Source organism: Trematomus bernacchii, unplaced genomic scaffold (genome assembly GCF_902827165.1).
Source record: "Trematomus bernacchii unplaced genomic scaffold, fTreBer1.1, whole genome shotgun sequence".
In the NCBI taxonomy this organism is placed as follows: Eukaryota; Metazoa; Chordata; class Actinopteri; order Perciformes; family Nototheniidae; genus Trematomus; species Trematomus bernacchii.
Window position 1 is genome coordinate 20,810,031 of NW_022987714.1, and position 19,489 is coordinate 20,829,519.

Sequence of the window (19,489 nt, forward strand, 5' to 3'; positions counted from 1 at the left end):
TGAGGTTTGAATACTCTTTCGATATATATCACTCCACTGGATTGTTTTTAGCCTGTTTATTTAAAAAAAACAAAAAAACAGCTGATTACAATGTCTCTCGACTGAACACATGTAGAGTATTTGTGCATGAATTCAAACGATGAATATTTGGCGTTATATCAGTTAATATAGTAGCGAGCAACAAAGAGAGAGCTTTACCCAGAATGCCATGCACCCCTGAAACAATTAATGGTGGTCCCCTTTCAATACATTACACAGTATGTGAAACACAGACAGACAGACTCTGAAGATAGAACTATGGATATTTTACTTTAGAGTCAAATGTTCCAAACTGTAGACAAGACTTAAAATGACCGTACTGAGGTACCAACATAGTGATGAAGTTAGATATTTGGGTATGTCAGAGCGGTGCAGTGATGACGTATTTGTGTAGGTCGGACTGGAAATTAGCATCGTAAGGGCTATCACAACAAAAAGCAATTGGATTTCAGAATATTGCAGAAAAAATACATTTTGTGTCAAACACACGTAAATGTTACTTATCACGTTTTGTTCAACAGGATAACATATTAACACAACACAGCGTTTTAAGTAAATGCGATCGGCAGCAGTACAAAGTTAACGTAATGATATAAAGGAACTAGATCCCGGTCACATGGCTGCGGACTTGTGTCGGCGAGACGACGTTTAGCAGTCTCATTTAGCCACTTGTTAGCAACTGCCTTTTTTACACACATGGCAGCTTCAGACATTCACGAGTGGAGTTTTTGCTGACTTTTTTTATGATGTAGAACAAAACATGAAACATTTCGTACGATTGTGTTAACCACAGACCTTAATCCAGGCTTCTGGATGCACTCTGGATTCAACTTGGACCTAAACTGGCAAAAATAGAAGAATGAGCCAAGAAAGATTGAAAAGTTCCAGTCATAACAATGGGGATCTAAAGTACAGAGTGTTCACGAGAGCTAACAGCTGAGAGAGTCCCAGTGTCACGTGACTTCCAGCCCAAGGCCACATGTGTGAGAGGTTAGGAGAAAAGTCGTCCACTCCGAAGGCAGAGGGACGGGGGTGATCCAAGCTGAAGAAGTTCAGCATGCAGCAGGGCCAGAGACTCTCCTCACTCCTCCTGAGAGAGAAGCAGAGAGTCAGTCAGATACCTGCCACCGTGGAATTCTGCTGCCACTTCCTGTCTCACTGAGGTTTTGTATACATGAGGTTCACACTTAAGAAAAGTCTTTATCCCTTTTGGTACAAAGTGATTCAGTTAGCATACTGTCTTACAGAATCAAACAGCTACAATGACAGCAGCTGGTGGAGTTTGTTCTCACTTGGAGTGTTTGGTCAAATGAAACACAGACTTTCTGTCCTGTGAATGATTCAAGAGAGAATAGAACCCTGGCTACATTAGGGCTATAGAGTGGTAGATTGATCATGTATTCCTGTAAGACAATCTGGAAGTAAGCATTGCCATGGCTCTTTAGACAAAAGGAAATGGGATTATTCCAATTAATAAATATTGCAGGAAATAATCTCAGCGGCAAACAAACCTTTATGATACTTTCACATTTTGTTGAAAGGCAATACACAGAATACAGCATGTAAACTGAGCTAAAGGCTAAGCTAACTTGCTACTGTTTGTATGACACGGAGAAGCTTCCCACATACCAGTGGGGTATTTACTGACATCATTATGTTGTAGAACAAAATGTCAAAACTGCCTTCAAAAAGCCGTTGACTTTGAGACAGAGGAGAGAAAGTGCTAAAATGCTAACTTATTTCCAGGATGCAGGTCTCATTCCTGCACCGCGATAACTATAAATAAGGTAGGTTTTATTAGCCCCAGTATTTCATCTTGGGTGAGATTTGGAAGGTGTCTTCCTCACCCACTCGTCCTCCTCCGCTCCCTCTCCCCCGGGCATCTGGGAGCTGGCTCCCTCCGTTTTGTTGGCCAAGATCTTCTCCGTCCACGATGCTCCGGCCTTCTCATCTCCAGCGAAGTTACACTTGGTCACCGTGCCACCGTCCACCTCGGCTAAGGAGACTGGAAGACACAATGAAGGTGGAAAGTTCATTGATTGATTGAGCCAAAAGAAAAAGACAACACAAAAACGTAAAACAACAAAATGAACATAATTCAAGGAAACAAAGGTACGTCAGCATACAGATCTTCCGCAGGTGTTCACAGATCTTACGTATTTCACTTTAACATGAAATAATCATGACCAAATAACTGTCAAAGTTTGGAGAAAAAACATTGGGAGTAATTATTTAGTTATCATTTGTTCTTTAACAGTTTATCTCAATTCATCTTTACTTCAAATCTTAGAGTATCCTTTCATTTAATGAGTTTACCGGATGCACATTCACTGTTTTCTCCTTTCTATGGTACATTTAAAGCAGTACATCAGCATGGTTTGGCCTCACATATGAAAGGACTGTTTCCTCTGGTCTTCAGCCGTACTTCCTGTCCCGTCTCCAGTTCGGTTTGCTCCATCTCTGCCTCGGGGTACCAGAAGGCCCAGGTCCCGTCGGGGCGGTGTTTGTCGGTAATCTTCAGCAGCTCAGATTTGTTCACCGTCGCTGACAGCTGATCCTCAGAGAGACGGTCCGACTCGCCTTTAGCTTCCACCTCTGAGGACACAACATGTTTATAAAGCTGATGAAGTTAGAAGACACAACAACTCACACTGGCTCTGAAAGCTCAGCGCACTGCAACTTTAGAACAGTCTACAGCCAGATGGAACAACACAAGCAAATAATAAAAGCATCTTCCCCAATTAGACAACACATTTGCAGAGAGAAAGTCAGAAACGCGTAATCTCCCCAACATGAAGCATGTGGTTCATGTTGTGCTCTGTGGTTCCTATTTTCGGCATTACTGACATAGGTTAGCGTGGCAAAAATAAGCAAAGTGATGCATACAGATGATTTTCCCTGTGTATATTCAGTACATACAGCTCCGGAAAAGAATCAAGAGACCACTCCACATTCTTCTTAAATCTCAATCTCTACATGTATGGCAGCCATTCCATTCCAGCGTCTGTTGAATTCCAACTCGGAGAAGTGTTGTCAGTAGTTTAGAGAATAAAATACAAAATAAAATCATTTTACTCAAACACATACCTATAAATAGTAAAACTAGAGAAACTGATAATGCTGCAGTGGTCTCTTCATTTTTTCCAGAGCTGTATATGCCAGCGGGAAAAAGTGATATATAAGCGATATAAAGTTATTTCTCAACACGTTGGCATTACATATTCCCAGCTGAGAATCTGTGTTTTCAAAGGGAACTACTTAGTGAACGGCCCTGATAATGTCTCCCCCTCCACCCTGAAGCTCTGTGCTGATCAGCTGTCTCCTGTGTTTACTGACATCTTTAACACCTCCCTGGAGACATGCCACATCCCAGCATGCTTCAAAACCTCCACCATCATCCCGGTTCCCAAGAAAACAAGGATCACAGGACTAAATGACTACAGACCCGTCGCCCTGACCTCTGTGGTTATGAAGTCCTTTGAGCGCCTTGTCCTGTCCCACCTAAAATCCATCACAGACCCACTCCTGGACCCCCTGCAGTTCGCCTACAGAGCCAACAGGTCTGTGGACGACGCTGTCAACATGGCCCTTCACTTCCACCTCCAGCACCTGGACACACCAGGAAACTACGCCAGGATCCTGTTTGTGGACTTCAGCTCTGCCTTCAACACCATCATCCCGGCTCTGCTGCAAGACAAGCTCTCCCAGCTGCACGTGCCCGACTCCACCTGCAGGTGGATCACAGACTTCCTGTCTGACAGGAAGCAGCACGTGAGGCTGGGGAAACACGTCTCTGACTTCCGGACCATCAGCACCGGTTCCCCTCAAGGCTGCGTTCTTTCACCTCTGCTCTTCTCCCTGTACACCAACAGCTGCACCTCCAGTCACCAGTCTGTCAAGCTCCTGAAGTTCAGACGACACCACCCTCATCAGACTCATCTCTGGTGGGGACGAGTCTGCCTACAGGTGGGAGATGGACCATCTGGTGACCTGGTGCAGGGACAACCACCTGGAGCTCAACGCTCTCAAGACAGTGGAGATGGTCGTGGACTTCAGGAAGACCGCAGCCCCCCCCCCCTCCATCACCATCACAGCTACAGCCAAGGATAAGGAAGGGAAGGGAAGATAGTGGCCGACCCCTCCCACCCTGGACACAAACTGTTCACCCCCCTCCCCTCTGGCAGGAGGCTGCGCTCCATCAGGACCAAAACCTCTCTCCACCTGAACAGTTTCTTCCCCTCCGCTACCGGCCTCTTAAACAAGGCCCGGCCCCCCCACTGACACTTTACCTCAGCCATAACGCAGACTCTATACGCATTACATTAATGCACACAATGCACAACAATAGTTTGTATTACAGCTGATTTTTATTCCATCTTATTCCATTCCAATGTAAATACTGTTATATTTTTTATTATTTTTTATATTTTTCTAGTTCTCTTCCTGTGTTTTCAATTATTGTGCACCACGACACCAAGTCAAATTCCTCGTACGTGTAAACCTACAGATGGAGCATCTTATTTCAGACTCCAGCTTACTGCTTCCTGCCTACTACCTGCCAGTTACCTGCCTAAGACCTGCCAAAGACCAGTATCTGGGAATGTTAAGCCCTCCCACTATTTTCCAAGAGGGCGTTGCCAGATTTTCAATTTCAGGATTTAACCAGGAGATGGCGCTTCCTTCACAGAAACAGGAAGACAGTTTTTCATGGACTTTCAGTTTTGTTTAGAAGAGCATTTGAACACATCAATATTTTAGATCAAATAAAGTATATCTAACCTTGTAATTCAATAATATATAGTCTTTATATATTAAATAACTATGGCCAAACTAAGACTTAGTTTTTCACAAGAGAAAATGCAGATATTATATAAAAAACTAAAGTTAAAATCTTGTTTTTAATGCCCCAAGAGCAATAAAAACACTTGGTAAAAAAATCCTGAGTGAGGCTTTCATAAATTGCATTTAGCTGACGCTTTTATCCAAAGCGACTTACTATTTAATAAATGATAAATGATTATTCATAACAAATATGAGTGATGTGTGATTATTATTCATGCTATATACTGATATAGGGCTAAGTAAGCAATCAATCCTGCAAATTAACCCTTAGTTGTTCAATATATTTATTCAGACAATGTGAGTAGAAATACAGAAATTCTGCTCCCACCTAAGGCCAACGTTGCAATATTACAACATTTCCCTAAAAACTTACCAAAACGTAAACATTTTTAAAACTCTTTCATTTCTGCTCCAGAGGCCAGGGGTTAAATTGGGATTTGATATGTGGGGGGGCTCTGTTAGAAGGTGCGACGGGGGGGGGGGGAGAGAGTTAGACGCTCGTGAATTGTCAACGGGGGGGAGGGGGTGTTGTCGGCCGTAAGCGAACCGGGCCATTGGCGTACGGCCGTTCTGTGATTCTCCAGAACTCACAGCTGGCCAGGGATAAGTCCCGACTCTCCCGACGGCCAATCCGTGCCTCCCCTGACTGCACGTTGCTGACACACACCTCTGCAAACTCTCTGCACGGAGGAGCCGCGGAGGAAGAGACACACGTTCACTAAGCCGAAAAAACTATATCCGGTCACAGTGATCTGCTATTTTAAAGTAAATTCAACACATATCGACCCTAAATATAGCATATATTAAGAACGAGAAAGTGTTAACATCGTTTTTTGTAAACATATGACAAATGTGCGAGGGTGATGACATCAGAGCATCGTCCTATGGGCTTAGCCCCGGACAGGTACAACAGGTATTCACTCAGAGGGGGGGTAGGTACTAAATGCCACCCATTTACATGTAGGCAAACAAAGTCAAAAATCAACATACAGTAGGGGGGTGGGGGATGGTGAACGGTATGTGGGACACTGAAAAGTCTATGTTAAAAAGCCTCAGTCACCTTAATTCATGTAATAAAAACATCTCAGGTCAGTAACACTGAAAGCTAAATGTGCAATACCATGTTCAGCTATGTTACTATTTATAATGTTATTGTTGTTACAACAGAAGATGTTTTTCTTTATATTGAAGTTAAATGCATCAATCTGGTGCACTTTGAGGTCAAAATTAAGAGATTTATGGATACTGCTGGAAAAAGCTGCAGTACATATGCCGAGCCTGTACGTAGCGCTGTAACTTCCTCCACAAAAGCAGCCTTCTGTTTATTCAACGTGGTGGGGGCCGAGGGAACCGGGCAGAGTTTTTCGCCGGTCGACGTGTGTGAAAGTTTAAATCTTCCTTATTGAGCTTTAAAACAAATGAATAACAACTATATATAATAATAAAATAAACACCGGCTGTTGTTATGCCTGCTGTAACGTTAAATTACTCCGTTCTCCGCTTAAGTAATTATGCCGTTACAAGCTTCATAGTTGTATTTATCATCTAAATTTGCCAAAACAAGTTTAATATTCTGAAAGCCAAGACTTTGTTTATTTGAAATCAGATGAAAACAAACTGTATTACTATGCCTTACTGTACATTCATAATTTCAGCCGGAGGGAGGTGGGCGGCGCTGCGGAGGAGCAGATTGCGAGTGAGAGGTGCCTGTCATCTTCCCTTTACAAGCTTCACAAATGTATTTATCGTGTGATTTTGGAAATAAAAGTTTCATATTCTGAAAGCCAAGACTTTGTTTATATATTATACGTGGGTAGCTATGACGTCAGAAGGAGTTACCGTAAATGAGAGCTGCCATAAAAGTGTTTCTAGGATTTCTAAACGAACTATTACAGCTGTTATAAAGCATTAAATAAAAAGTCATGAAAGAGATAAGGAGGAGAAAAGGTTTAAGGAAGTAAGCAAGGAATACAGAATGTCGAAATCCTCTGTTTCACGCGATGTCGAACATTGAAGACAGAGGACGGCGGTCCCCCAATCTACACAGCGGGAGAACGAAGATCATAAAGCAGATCGGAGGAGACATCACGATCTTTCCCACATTAGTGCAATTCACCTATACTTAACCCCAAATAAAAGAACCCAATAAAAACAGTTGTTAAATAATAGTGAAGTCACGTTGTAATAATAACTCGTCTCTCTGTTTGAGTGTTCTTTTTCTGCTTTTCTGACTATTTCTCATTGTGGGGAAAAATAACACCCAGGGTCTTGATCGTTTTAATGAAGTTGAATACAGAATATTCATATTTGTCAGTGATTTCATGTCAATTCGGCGAACATAAACATAAATGATCGTGGTGAAGATGATGATTAAATTAGGATTACAAATCGGGAGAGCCGGCTGCATTTCCTCTCGTTCGTTTTTTTCGACTAAACAACATTATTTTGTTAAATAACAACATGGTGATGTTTTGTAAATGATTACATGTCTTATTTAGCACAGACTATGATCCTATCCGTGACATATGGATCTTAACAAAGATCCGCTATACATTAGTACCAGACATACTGTACATCCAGCTTACTGTATCGAAGTTGATTTCACATGAGCTCCAGTGTGGAACCCCACTGCACCCCCTGGTGGATCAATGATCCATTGCAGCTGGCTTCACAATAATTAAATGTATTTATCACGGGGGCGGTATCAAGTCAGACTGGGGGCCGGCTCTTCATCACGAACCGATCACGGGCCGATCATGGACCAATCACGACCCAATCACGACCCTCGCGTTTCAAACTGTCTGAAATACGATGCTCCATCTGTACCTGGTAATAAACCCGTTTCTGATTCTGATTGGCATTTTTAACCTCTTAAGCACGGCGGTCCCCCCATTGGACCCCTCCCACCGTTTTGTTTTCGAGATAATGTCTCAGGGCTTCTTAACATTTATGTAACGATTAATGTGTAGCACCAGATTAACGGGAAGAATCTCAGCTAACTGAAGATATGAACCATTTTTACCAAAACAAAACACAAGTCTCATAAGAATTGACCCCTGAGCGAAAAAATTCTAACGCACTGCGGCACACAATTCAAGATAAAAATACCCTTATTACTTATCGTAGCTGCACATACAATATAGTCGATTAAAGCTGAGACTCCACTGATTATTTAGGTATAGTATCATCACTGAGCGATCCGAACTTGCAACAGGGGAAGCAAACACAGACATCACAACACGTACCTTTACGGAGCTTTTACGGCAGATCGTCTCACCGTAGCTGTCAATTAGGTCAAAAGACGTGTTCAATGGCATTAAAACGAAAAAAAAAAATGCTACAACTGTTGATCCATAGGTTGATAATGTACCTGTGCCTTTGAAGAAATTATTTATAATCCATAATTCCATATTTTATGTAAAAATCGGAGCGGAAAAGTTAGCTGCTAATGGTAGCCACCAGAGTGTATGCAGCTTCCGGTTTTGGTAACGCGTCACTCTCACTCCTTATTTGTTAACGTTTTGGTGTGTATATAACTTTCCCTCGATTCCATTGGCTCTAGCGGTTATAAAGACATTTCATTCATCAAAATCGAGCAAGGGGGGCCAGAGATAGGTCAAATCCACCCAAATGACCCCAGAAGTGGGGGTTTTTGGCTAAATCTCTCTAAAAAGGTCAAATTTCACTTGTTTTGCATCAATCTTGATACAGGGTACTTATTATATGTTGTACTTTGGATTCCTAAAGCTTTTAGTCTACTAACCCATCATACAAGGGTAGTTTTCACTATCTGTAAAAAATAATATTTGGACGGACACTATAATTTACAGTTTTTTACTATGTAAAATCTGAATTTTCTTTAAAATAAAAAACATCTATATTGATTCTGACTTTTCTAAATCCAACTCACAGGTTTATCATTACTTTGAGAATAAAGATTATTAATTTAACCCTTTTAGAAGGGAAGATATGGTCATTTGTTCTGGGAATGTCATTTTCGAGCCTGAGACCTGAAAAACAGGCTCAGGGCTTAAGAGGTTAAACCAGTTATATCCAAAAATCTGAACATAACCTTTTCCAGAACAGGTTAGCACTACAGTGCAGCATAAGTTGCCATGGCGATCTAGCCAGGTTAAAGATGATCTTTGTAACAAAGTCAACTCTTTAGGCCTAGCTTAAATAGCTAACTGACTAATCTAGCTTTGCTTAGTTGTGATCGCTCACTCAACATCCCTCACAGCATAGTTGGCAGACAGACGAGTTTAATAAACACGCATCATAAACTCAAATGTGTGATCCACTCACTGTAGGAGGACATGAGGAAGCCAGTGTTGACCTTCTTGGTGTCGCTGAAGTTCGGCTCCACCTCCTTCCCGCTGGCATCGAACTTCCTCTGGTGGACGCGGCTGGGCCTGATGTACAGCACATAGAAACGGGCCTGCCAAGAACAGACACAGTGAGGCTCGTTTTCATCTGAGAGTGAGGTTCAGTCTGTCCAAAAGACTAACGCTGACAACGATTAGGTAGTCTTCGGGAGGTCTTTCTCCCACAATAAAAGAAGGAAGGTTAGACATTTTACCTTTTGATTGTTGCAATCAGTGATCGCATGTCTGGAAACATCCAGCAGCTTTCCTTCTAGAAGAACCCCCGGGCCACTAAATGGAAAAATAAAATGATATTGACACTTGTGTAAAAGTACATTTCATGTAAACATCAAATATCAGCCATGTACATACCCTTTAATAAATCATTTGATAAATAGGTGTAAACTGTAAGACCACATTAAAACAACAAAAGTTGTAAAGGACATTACAGATCAAATCAACAGAATTTAGAAGTTTAAAGGTCCCATGACATGGCCATTTCTACTGATCATAATTCCATTGTTGAGGTCTACTAGAATAGATTTACATTGTTCAATGTTCCAAACTCACATTGGTTTCTCACACAGCATCTCTGTATAGTCGGTGTATTCACTCTCTGTCCTACACGCCTTGTTGGAGCTCCTGCCCCCCCCCTCCCTATGAGCCCACTGTGCTCTGATGAGTCCACCACCGTTACAGCGGAACATCAGTGATTATGTGTTACAATGGCGTTTGTTAGCAACCAGAAAATGACACCAGTAATGACAAACAGATGAGAATGCTGCGTGGGGTCTGGGTGCCGTGTTGGCGGGACGAGGTAATAACCGGAAAAGCATGACATGGGACCAGCATGATCCACCAGCATGGACCAGCATGGACCACCAGCATGGACCACCAGCATGGACCACCAGCATGGTCCATGCTGGTGGATCATGCTGGTCCATGCTGGTGGATCATGCTGGTCCATGCTGGTGGATCATGCTGGTCCATGCTGGTGGATCATGCTGGTCCATGCTGGTGGATCATACTGGGGACCAGCATAGTATGCTGGTTTGCTGGTCACCAGCATACTAGCATAGACCAGCATACAAGCGACCAAAACACAACATATGCTGGTTTTGCTGGCATACCAGCAGACCAGCAGACCAGCATTTATCTATCACCAGCTTATGTTAGTATTAAATATACAATGTATTCTGGTAACTATCAAAATAAAGACATTGTATTGTGTTCATAACAGTATTTTTATTTAATAAATTATACATTAACAATACAATAATATTACAAAAAAAACCTACATCTAAATAAATATATCATCTAAAATAGATGCATTTGATTTAAAAATAACAAATATAATTCAAAATGTAAATAGCAACAAAGAAATTATTAAAAAAAATGTTTTAAAGTATTTTTTTCTTTTTCTTGTTAATATCCATTATCTTCTCTGTTATGTATCTTCCGGTCTTTGCCAATCTGGCCAGCATTTCTTGGTCCTCCACGTCTTTCTCGTACAGCCATGCTTGAAGCAAACTGAAAATAAGAAACAACAATGTTTTAACAAATCGTATTAAATTATGTGATGACAGAACTGTAAACAGGATAGCTGAAACTTTAACAAAATAAATAACTCAGTTACCTCTAATCATTAACCCATGTTTGTATCATTTAGTTAACTCCGTGTGTTGCTCCTAGCATACATAATATATACCTGACGTGGAAACGTTACTTGTGGATGGGGCTATAGAGTTACTAGAAATTCATTTATTAATTATAATAAAAACGTAGCTCAAGCATTTATGCAACTTGATTTGAAGCGTGTGTGTGTGTGTGTGTGTGTGTGTGTGTGTGTGACGGACCCGGTAGAATCTAGGGGCGGGGTATGCGAGGGAAAGGAGGAGGTGAAATATTCTATAGAGTGGCGAAGTCCCTCCCACTTACTTCCGGGGTATGGGACCTTATTCCGGAAAAGTTATGCATTGAAGTCAATGGGGAGAGAAAACTTATCTTTCGATCCCGTTTGAATTGTGCCATGAATTACACATATGATGTTTGTCAATCTTAAAAAATCATTTCCATGTCAAAAAAGTCACAGTTTGTCGTAAAACTGTTGAAATATAAGACTATGAAAAATACGTAACTAGAAAGACTACAAATCCCAGAGTCGCGTAAGTGATGTCACAATTGTTTACCTCCACCATTCAGATACCTAAGATCAGCGCAATATAGATATAATCTATCTATATGGCGCTGGCTAAGATAAGATAACTTTAACAAGATGCCTGTGTGCTTAGTACCAGGTTGTTATTATACCAGCAATGGGTCTTGCTCGTTCTTTTGCTTCCCGTCTGATGAAACGACCAGGAGTGGCTTGATCAAGTTAGCTACCTAGCTAGTAGCTAGCACGTTAGTTAGCATTACAGCCTTGTCATTTTTATTAGCCTTAACATGAAGTAACATTAAGTAACCCAAAATGTTAAACAGTAAGAGTAGTAGTCATATTTCGTGAACCCTTTGAATAGTACTGTCACCGGTGTGATCATTCTATAATACACCATTTAATTCCGGGGGAGAAATGCTAACGCTAACGTTAGCATCGGCGATCTTTTCTACTTCATGCTATCTGCACAAATGGTTGACATTAAACATTAAAACGACCAGGCAGTTCAGAGAGAATCAAAGGAAGGCAGGCTTTGCATGACATTCTTCAGGACGTGTTTCATTGTGGTGATAGTCAATCGTTTGTTGACAAGACAGTAGTGACGGCCATCTTGGTGACGTGTGTGGTTGACCAGAGATGTAGTTCATTGAGCCTTTCACACAAACAAATGTGTTACTTCACAGTTTTACGACAAATTTTAATTTTTTTGACTTGCAAAATTATCTTTTAAATTGACAAACATCATATGTGTAATTCGTGGCACAATTCAAACGGGATCGAAAGATAATCTTTCTCTCTCCATTGACTTCAATGCATAACTTTTCCGAAATAAGGTCCCATGGGGCTCAACCGGAAGGGGAGGGACTTCGCCACTCTATTGAGACGAGCCTCACTATAGTGTCTCCCCGTCCAATCCCCCCCCCTCCCCGTCCACCCAGTAAAAAAATCGTGTGTGTGTAAACTGCCCCACCCCCTCGCACACAGACAGGGGAGAGATCTCTCGTCTGGATTGGAAAGATCGAAAATAAATCATAGACGCATTTTGTAGTCTTTTTGCATATTAGAAACGGAGTTGGCGACAGTAAGACTGCGATATAATGTTTGTGTAGCAATAATACATATGACATCTATTTTTTTAACGTCTCCATTACCGATAAAAAGATCGTTAACGTTGGACCTTAACGGTACCACGGTCTTTAATAATTCATCCCCGGGGCCCCGTTAATACCGGGGCTCGGAACCCATCCCTAGTTTTAATTATTACATCATCAATATTAAATTTCAAATAACCAAGAACTTGGTATCTCACAAAGAGCAAGTGGCTAGTGCTGCTAAGAACATACCTTTCAAACCCCATAGCTTCTGCAGGGTTAGAGGCGGCCTGGTGGTCTTGGTGGTGGGGCATTCCTTTCCAGTCAGGCTCCTTTCCCCTAAGGTGTCGGTGCCCCAAAACGCCACAGCCAACTCCTTCACGAACATGGAGTCCCTTGTGTTGTTTTTTATTTTTGCCCAGACCTCTGGACGCACTGGAATCTCCCCTTGCAAGTGAATGACAACAATCTGAAACATAAAATGTGTACAGTAGCCTATACATAAAAGGTAGACACCAATATGAGACTGAGGAGCAAAAATAAAAAGGCTCCACTATGGAAATAATATATACCTTCCCATGTGGCTCGCTCTTTGAAGGGGGATTATTGGGGTGTGTGGGTGTCCAGGGTGCAGGCTCACACTGTGTCTCAGATTGTTCTTCTACAGAATGTGAATAAGACAAAGAAAGGACAAAAACATTTCAACAATAGTATAAATTCATATGCGTATATCTTGATGGGCTGATTGTTTACACATTTCACAGTTTCTTTTATTGCAGTTGCTGATGAAAGTTAAAATGCAAAATCGATCCAAGACTGTCATTATTATTTGCTTGCAATTTAAAAACAAATGTACTTACTTTGTGAAAATACCTGGTTTAATAGTTTATCCAAATTAATTTTTAGATTTGCTGTCCTGTAGGTGGCGACTTCCCCTTCCAGCTCAGCTTTGGAATCCTCCAATTTAGCAGATCTTTATAATGTAATGAAAAATAAAATGATCAACAAAACAGCCTTTTAGCCTACCACCAGTCAAATCTGTTGTTACCCTATGACTGGTAAAAACACAAACATTAAATGTACCTTCTGTATTAACTGTCTAAAGATTAGTTCCTGTTGTAATTGTGCAGCTGTATTATCTGGGAAATAGAAGAATCGGATCAGGATTCGGTATTGGCAGACAATCAATATCAAATTACTCTGATCGTTATTAGCATCAGCATTTGATCACCTTTGTCGACTTGCAGCCTAAATACAAAGATAACTCTACTCCTCTCCTACCACTCTTACCTCTATTAAGCCTTGGTAGAACTAGTGTCCTAGTCATAGGGTCCAGGACTGACTGAAGACATGTGGAACAGAGTCCCAGACAGGCATCGTTTGATGTACAGGAAACTGGAACTTTGAACAGGTGTTTTCATCTTTTCTGCCTGAAGATTCACAAGTTCTTGATCAGGTCTTTGATGTGGGCTGGCATGATCCTTTCTGCAGCGATAAATAAAGAAAACAAAGAAAACATTGTTAATAATAGCAATGATGGTAACAACAATAATATTAGTATAACTATTTATATAGCACTTACACAATTGCAAAGTGATTCTCACTACAAAAATAAAGAACAAAACAATATCATCAATACAAAAACTAAGCATTAAAGAAGTTCAGTGACAAACATCCTCTTAAGTAAAAGACCAAATCATGTCAAGCTTTAAATCTTTCAGTCTTTACAATGCACTGTTGTAAATGACATTCCAAAGGCTAAATTCAAACTCAAAAATAACTGGGTACCTAAGTGCTTTACCTGATACTGTAGAACACGTTCCACACGGAGCAGCAACCATCCGGCTGGGCCTTTTGCTGCATATCATCTTCTCCTTCTCCACTGTTTCCAGTAGATCTCTACTGCCTCTTTCCAATAAAACAGAAATGCCCCAAAAAATCATATTTAAAAAGTTAAAAACAATAACTTACTTTTGGCATTAAAATGGATTTGAATCTCACCTTTTTCCTGGATGTCAGGAAGGCCAGGAAGTCGTTCCCTTCAAGTCCACAACCAGTCTTCTCTTTCTTTCACCCTCCGAAAATCTCCCAGCATGCACCAGGAAGAAGAGGAAGAAGCAGAAGCAGAAGATGAATTTTTCAGAACATTTTCCTTAAAAATAAGAAAAATATACCGATTTCTTTTTTAGAGCATCCATTTCTGTGGATTCCCCTTCACAATGATCAAAATCAACAAAATCTTCTTGGATCCTTGGAACTCTGATTCGTTTTGGAGGATTTGATGTTGAGTCCTCAATCTCTTGGGTTTCTGTCAAAAGGTAAGTGTAAGTGAAGCTAACGTTAATGTTTAATGTCCATGGTAATGATTTTACCTTACTTTAATTTCGGTAGTTTACGTCAACGTAACGAGTATGCCGTTAAAGTAAGCGGCTTATTCTAACGTTAAAGTAAGCCAACGGCTTATTCTAACCGTTAGAGTAAGCCATCTTAACGTACTAGTAACGTATATATTATATATATATATATATATATATAGGCTATATATATATATAACATATAATATATATATAAATATATATATACGGCTTATAAGTCTGCATACTCTAGCCGTTAGAGTCTAACGGTTAGAATAAGCCGTTGGCTACTCGCATATTAATTATTAATGTTAAGGTAGCCTAATTATTCGTACCTTTCACAAGCAGAACCTGGGGTTACGTATTGTAACCCAGCTTCTATGAGTATAGGCGCAGCCCTCTAAGGCTATCGCTATTGGGTAATCCCACTGCGCATGCGCAGCACTGACAGACTTAATCCACGCCCACCTATGACGTGGGCCCCACCTACGGCCTCACTTCCGTATAAATAGGAAGTAGGCCCGACCAACTGCTCCCACGCCAACAGCTTTTCTTCAGCTATTCACGGAGCCAGTGGGGCCCGAACCTTAGAGGGCTGCGCCTATACTCATAGAAGTTGGGTTACAATACGTAACCCCAGTTCTATTTCGTATAAGGCTTCGCCCTCTAAGGCTATCGCTATTGGGTTAAGGGCGAAGCAGGATGTAGTCCACGCCCCACTGGTCCGTCCGTTACCAGGAGCACAAAAAACACACCTACTCAATTTAATAACCCATGTCCATTGCGCCATGCGTAATGGAGCATCACAGTCCCTGGAAATGTAGCATTTAAAATGAATATTCTCCATGAGGGAATGTGTTACGATATCCGATAGGACCCAAACGCAGGACACGGCAGAGTGTTGGAAAAAGGTTTATTGTGAGGTGGAGGAGCGTGGAGAGTAATCCTGTAGGAATGAAGACTGGTGAGTGTGGAGAGTAATCCGGTTGGAATGATGACTGGTGGCGGCAGGTGATGGTAACAAGGCGGCTGGATAGTGATCCTGGAGCATAAGAGAAACAGATGAGAAAAGTATTCCGTGTACAGAGAAATAGCTTTAAATCGGCTAAGAAGGCTGAGAGTTACCACTGGGGTTTAAACAACGATCTGGCGCTGACATGTTGTGGAGCCTCCGCTGATATACCATTAGTAAATGGCTGAATGGGAATCAGGTGTGTAAAGCTGATTGCACCAGGTGGAGATTTGCAGCAGGTGGAGATTGAGCCGGGAGCCAGGAGTGACAGCCACCACGCCCACACAGACAGGGAAAGGGAACACACACTCACAAGGGAGGTGGCTGAAGAGTAGAGCCACCACAGAATGAAGGTGAATACCTGTCGTTATAAAAAGTAGAGACCAAAGTCCCACTTGTTACAACGAAAAAAGAGAGGAAACAGGGCAGCTCTCTGAGTGCCGACAGGCAGGAGAGAGGGCACACAGTTGTGTCCCCGACATTACTCACTCTGACAGGACATTCAGTACTGAGTGTGTCAGAGAGGAATGGGAGACATCCCTCAAATAAAAACGAATAAAAGAACAGGGGGAAGACCAAGAAGCAGCAGTGCAAATGTCTTCCACTGTCGGTCCTCCGTGCAACACCATAGAGGTTGATACAATTCCTCTGGTGCCGTGCGCTTGATGTTCTCCGGAGGATCCGCCCCAGAGGAGACATACGCCTGTGACACAGCCTCACACAGCCAGTGTGACAGGCGTTGTGCAGACAGAGGCTGCCCCATTGAGCGCTCTCTGTAATGCACAAACAGACGCTGGAAACTGCGCAACACAGCCGCGCATGCCGTATAGCATGACAGCGCGCGCATGGGACGGAGGACATGAGATGTGGCTTCCTCCTCTGATGTGTGAGGAGGAGGAAAAAAACCCTTGATCTAAAAAAGAGACCTGTGATAATTTTTGGCATAAAAACCAGGCTAGGGCGCAAAACAGCTAAGCTGTGAAGTAAAAAGATATGATTCTACACTGTATTGAAGTAAACATGTATTATTTTGAATTGTATTTTAGTGAACATGTATAGTTTGAACTGTTTTAGGTAATCACAAACGGGTTTTGATAATCACTTAGAAAAAGAATGTTATTCTCACTTTTAAATTCACTGACTTAGAGATTCTGTGTGTCACACACCAACATCGCTTCTTATCATCCCTAAAAGCCAGATGCTGTTTTTAAGTCGTTAAAGACATCGTTAAATAGGTGAAGAACGTATGGGAAGGGAATGTGGTGTAGATAAGGTGGAGATAAACGTTGACTTTTGACCTGGTGAAATTTAGGATCTCACTCTCTGTTCGGAACTCTGATTGACCTCGACCAGAAGTGAATCCAGCCAATCAGGACACTTGGGGGAGGTGAGCAGTTTAAACAGCTCCTCCCCAGGGGTTCTCTAATTCGCTTGGGAGGAAAAAGGGAAGGAAGAGTCGACAAATCTCCGCCCCAAAGATAGATATGAATACTGATGTTTTTGAGTGTAAAAAGGCTTTTTTGGTTTGGTGAGTGGTTTGATCCCGATATCTGTGTCCGAATCGCATCACAAACCTGAAGTCCAATTTCTTTTTGTTTGATGAGTTGGTTTGATCCCGACACATTTATCCGCATCGCATCACAAATCTGAAAGTCCGGAGTACTCTGTATAACTTGTATACTTGTTCTATTTCCTACCAGTAAACTCAGATAATTGTTATAACTTTTGATTCCGGTGTTTTCAATTCCTTTCTGATTTAATAGAGGCCAGCCTCATTCAACGAACGGCGCGGAGAGGGGGGCTATTCAGCCACCAGAAAAGTGTTCTACTCCAATAGCTGCCATCTCCTTGGATCTGGAGACATGACGGAGCCACAGAGAGAGCAGACAAATCACTCACCCCTTTTAGCTGATGTCAGAGCCAAGAGCAGAGCTACTTTGGCTGACAAGAACTTTTAGGGGGACCTGATCTAAAGGTTCAAATGGAGCTTCTCTCAGTGCGCGTAACACTAAAGCCAAATCCCATTGAGGCGCCAAAGCGCGTGACACAGGTCTGAGTCTCTGTACTCCCCGTAGAAAACGTTTTGTCAGAGGGTGACTAACACCGTGCTGACACCAAACCTACGTGGCAAGATGAAATGGCAGCAGCATATGTTTTGACCGTGCTATAAGCCAGTTCCTGTCCAGCAACAGCTGGAGGAACGACAGCACGTGAGGCAGGGTGACCGTAACGGGGTCCAGGCTTTTCCCTACATGTCAAACGGAACGCTGTCCATTTGGCTGTGTATGATGCTCTGGTGTGTGAAGCAGCTGCGCTGATCGTACACCTCCCTGGCGATTTATGTAGGCCGCCGCTGCTTTGTTGTCTGTTCGAATCAACACATGTTGATTGTACCGCAACGGGGCGAAAAGATGCTGGATTACTCTCCATACGGAGAGTAATTCCAGCACGTTTATATGGAGAGACATATGAACCGGCCACTGTCCCCCCCCTGCCTGCGACATGCACGTTCCTCAGCCTGCGAGAGATGCGTCTGTGAACACTGCGGTGTGACGTCACTCTGCTCAGGGGCACCCCCACTGACAAGACGTGGAGATTTTTCCAATAGGTTAAAACCAAACCCACGGAAGGAGGAATGTACACCATGCGTCTCCTCTGACGCACAGGGTCGATGCGCAGGCGAATAAACCACCTCTGGAGTCTCCTCAAGTGAAGGAGACCCAGGGCGATCACCACGTGACCAGCTGACATCATGTCTAAAAACTGTATCACGGAGAGGGCTGTCACCGCCCCGCGGGGTGTGACGCGCCGGAGGAGAGCTGTCACTTTCTCCCCTCTCCGCTGTGAGAGTCGCGCTCTCATGCGGGCTGAGTTCAATTCCACTCCCAGTTAAATGATAACCTGGGAGGGAAGAGGACAGCTCTTCTTCCATTTGATAATGAAAACCCAGGCTTGACAGATGCTCCAGCACCTGTTTGATCGTCAGCATGGGAAAAGGCCATTCCCTTGTTGAACACTGACAGATCGAGGATGGGTCTCATTCCCCCCGCCCCGTCTCCTTCGGGACCAGAAAATAGCGGGAGTAAAAACCCCTGATTTTCTTCCCCTTGAGGAACCCTGGAAAAAGGCTTCCTTTAACAGAGTTCCTGCCGCTCTGCACGGAGCGCGAGACACTGTTCCTGGGATGACAGGGTTCCCTGTTATCCCGTAGAACTGCGGGGGGGAGAGGCGAACTGCAGAGACTACCCTCTGCCCATCCGCCTCTTATCCATCTGTCCATCAGACACACACGCCGCCACCCTGAGTAATACTCTGATAGCGCCGGGTGTACATTCTCTGGATGTGCTGTGGTTGGTGGCAAACCACGCCAGAGCCCTCCACACACTGCATTTCACACAGGCTCTCATTATGTCGCCGTTTTAGGAGAAGTCTCGTAAACCGCGCGTTCACGCTCAACACCACTAAGGGATGAGCGGAGGTGTGTGCAGTGCTGTCCCCACGAGGCGTAATAATGGCCCCTTTGATCCATTAATGGAGGGGGCGTAGTCATCCGACTTGTGCCCTCCACTCGGACCCAGGACTCAAGGCTTCGTCCACGGAGTAAACCTCCTGGACTGCCCAATCATCCT

The 19,489-nt window shown here is 42.8% G+C and overlaps 1 protein-coding gene and 1 long non-coding RNA gene across 3 annotated transcripts; both read right to left on the reverse strand.

The window, feature by feature from the left end:
• Window positions 1–41: 41 nt before the first annotated feature.
• On the reverse strand, window positions 42–9,558 carry LOC117491743 (arpin-like). The gene is made up of 5 exons (XM_034141834.1): window positions 9,461–9,558; window positions 9,187–9,319; window positions 2,428–2,634; window positions 1,887–2,044; window positions 42–1,129 (listed from the first exon to the last, which is right to left on the reverse strand). Exons 2-5 carry the CDS (start codon window positions 9,197–9,199, stop codon window positions 1,121–1,123), a joined length of 387 nt encoding a protein of 128 aa, XP_033997725.1. The 5' UTR covers window positions 9,200–9,319; window positions 9,461–9,558; the 3' UTR covers window positions 42–1,120.
• Window positions 9,559–10,659: 1,101 nt separating this feature from the next.
• On the reverse strand, window positions 10,660–13,944 carry LOC117491835. 2 transcript variants are annotated; one of them, XR_004556796.1, is made up of 6 exons: window positions 13,785–13,944; window positions 13,578–13,633; window positions 13,355–13,467; window positions 13,067–13,155; window positions 12,747–12,963; window positions 10,660–10,775 (listed from the first exon to the last, which is right to left on the reverse strand). It is a non-coding gene; the product is annotated as an uncharacterized LOC117491835 (long non-coding RNA). The 2 variants fall into 2 exon arrangements; XR_004556797.1 differs by having other exon boundaries at window positions 12,747–12,989.
• Window positions 13,945–19,489: the final 5,545 nt, after the last annotated feature.

Coding starts and splice junctions, on each gene's coding strand:
- LOC117491743 (XM_034141834.1), bottom strand. Junction 2,045..2,427: donor AGGAAACAGTCCTTTCATAT/GTGAGGCCAAAC, acceptor TGTGTCTTCCAG/TCTCCTTAGCCGAGGTGGAC.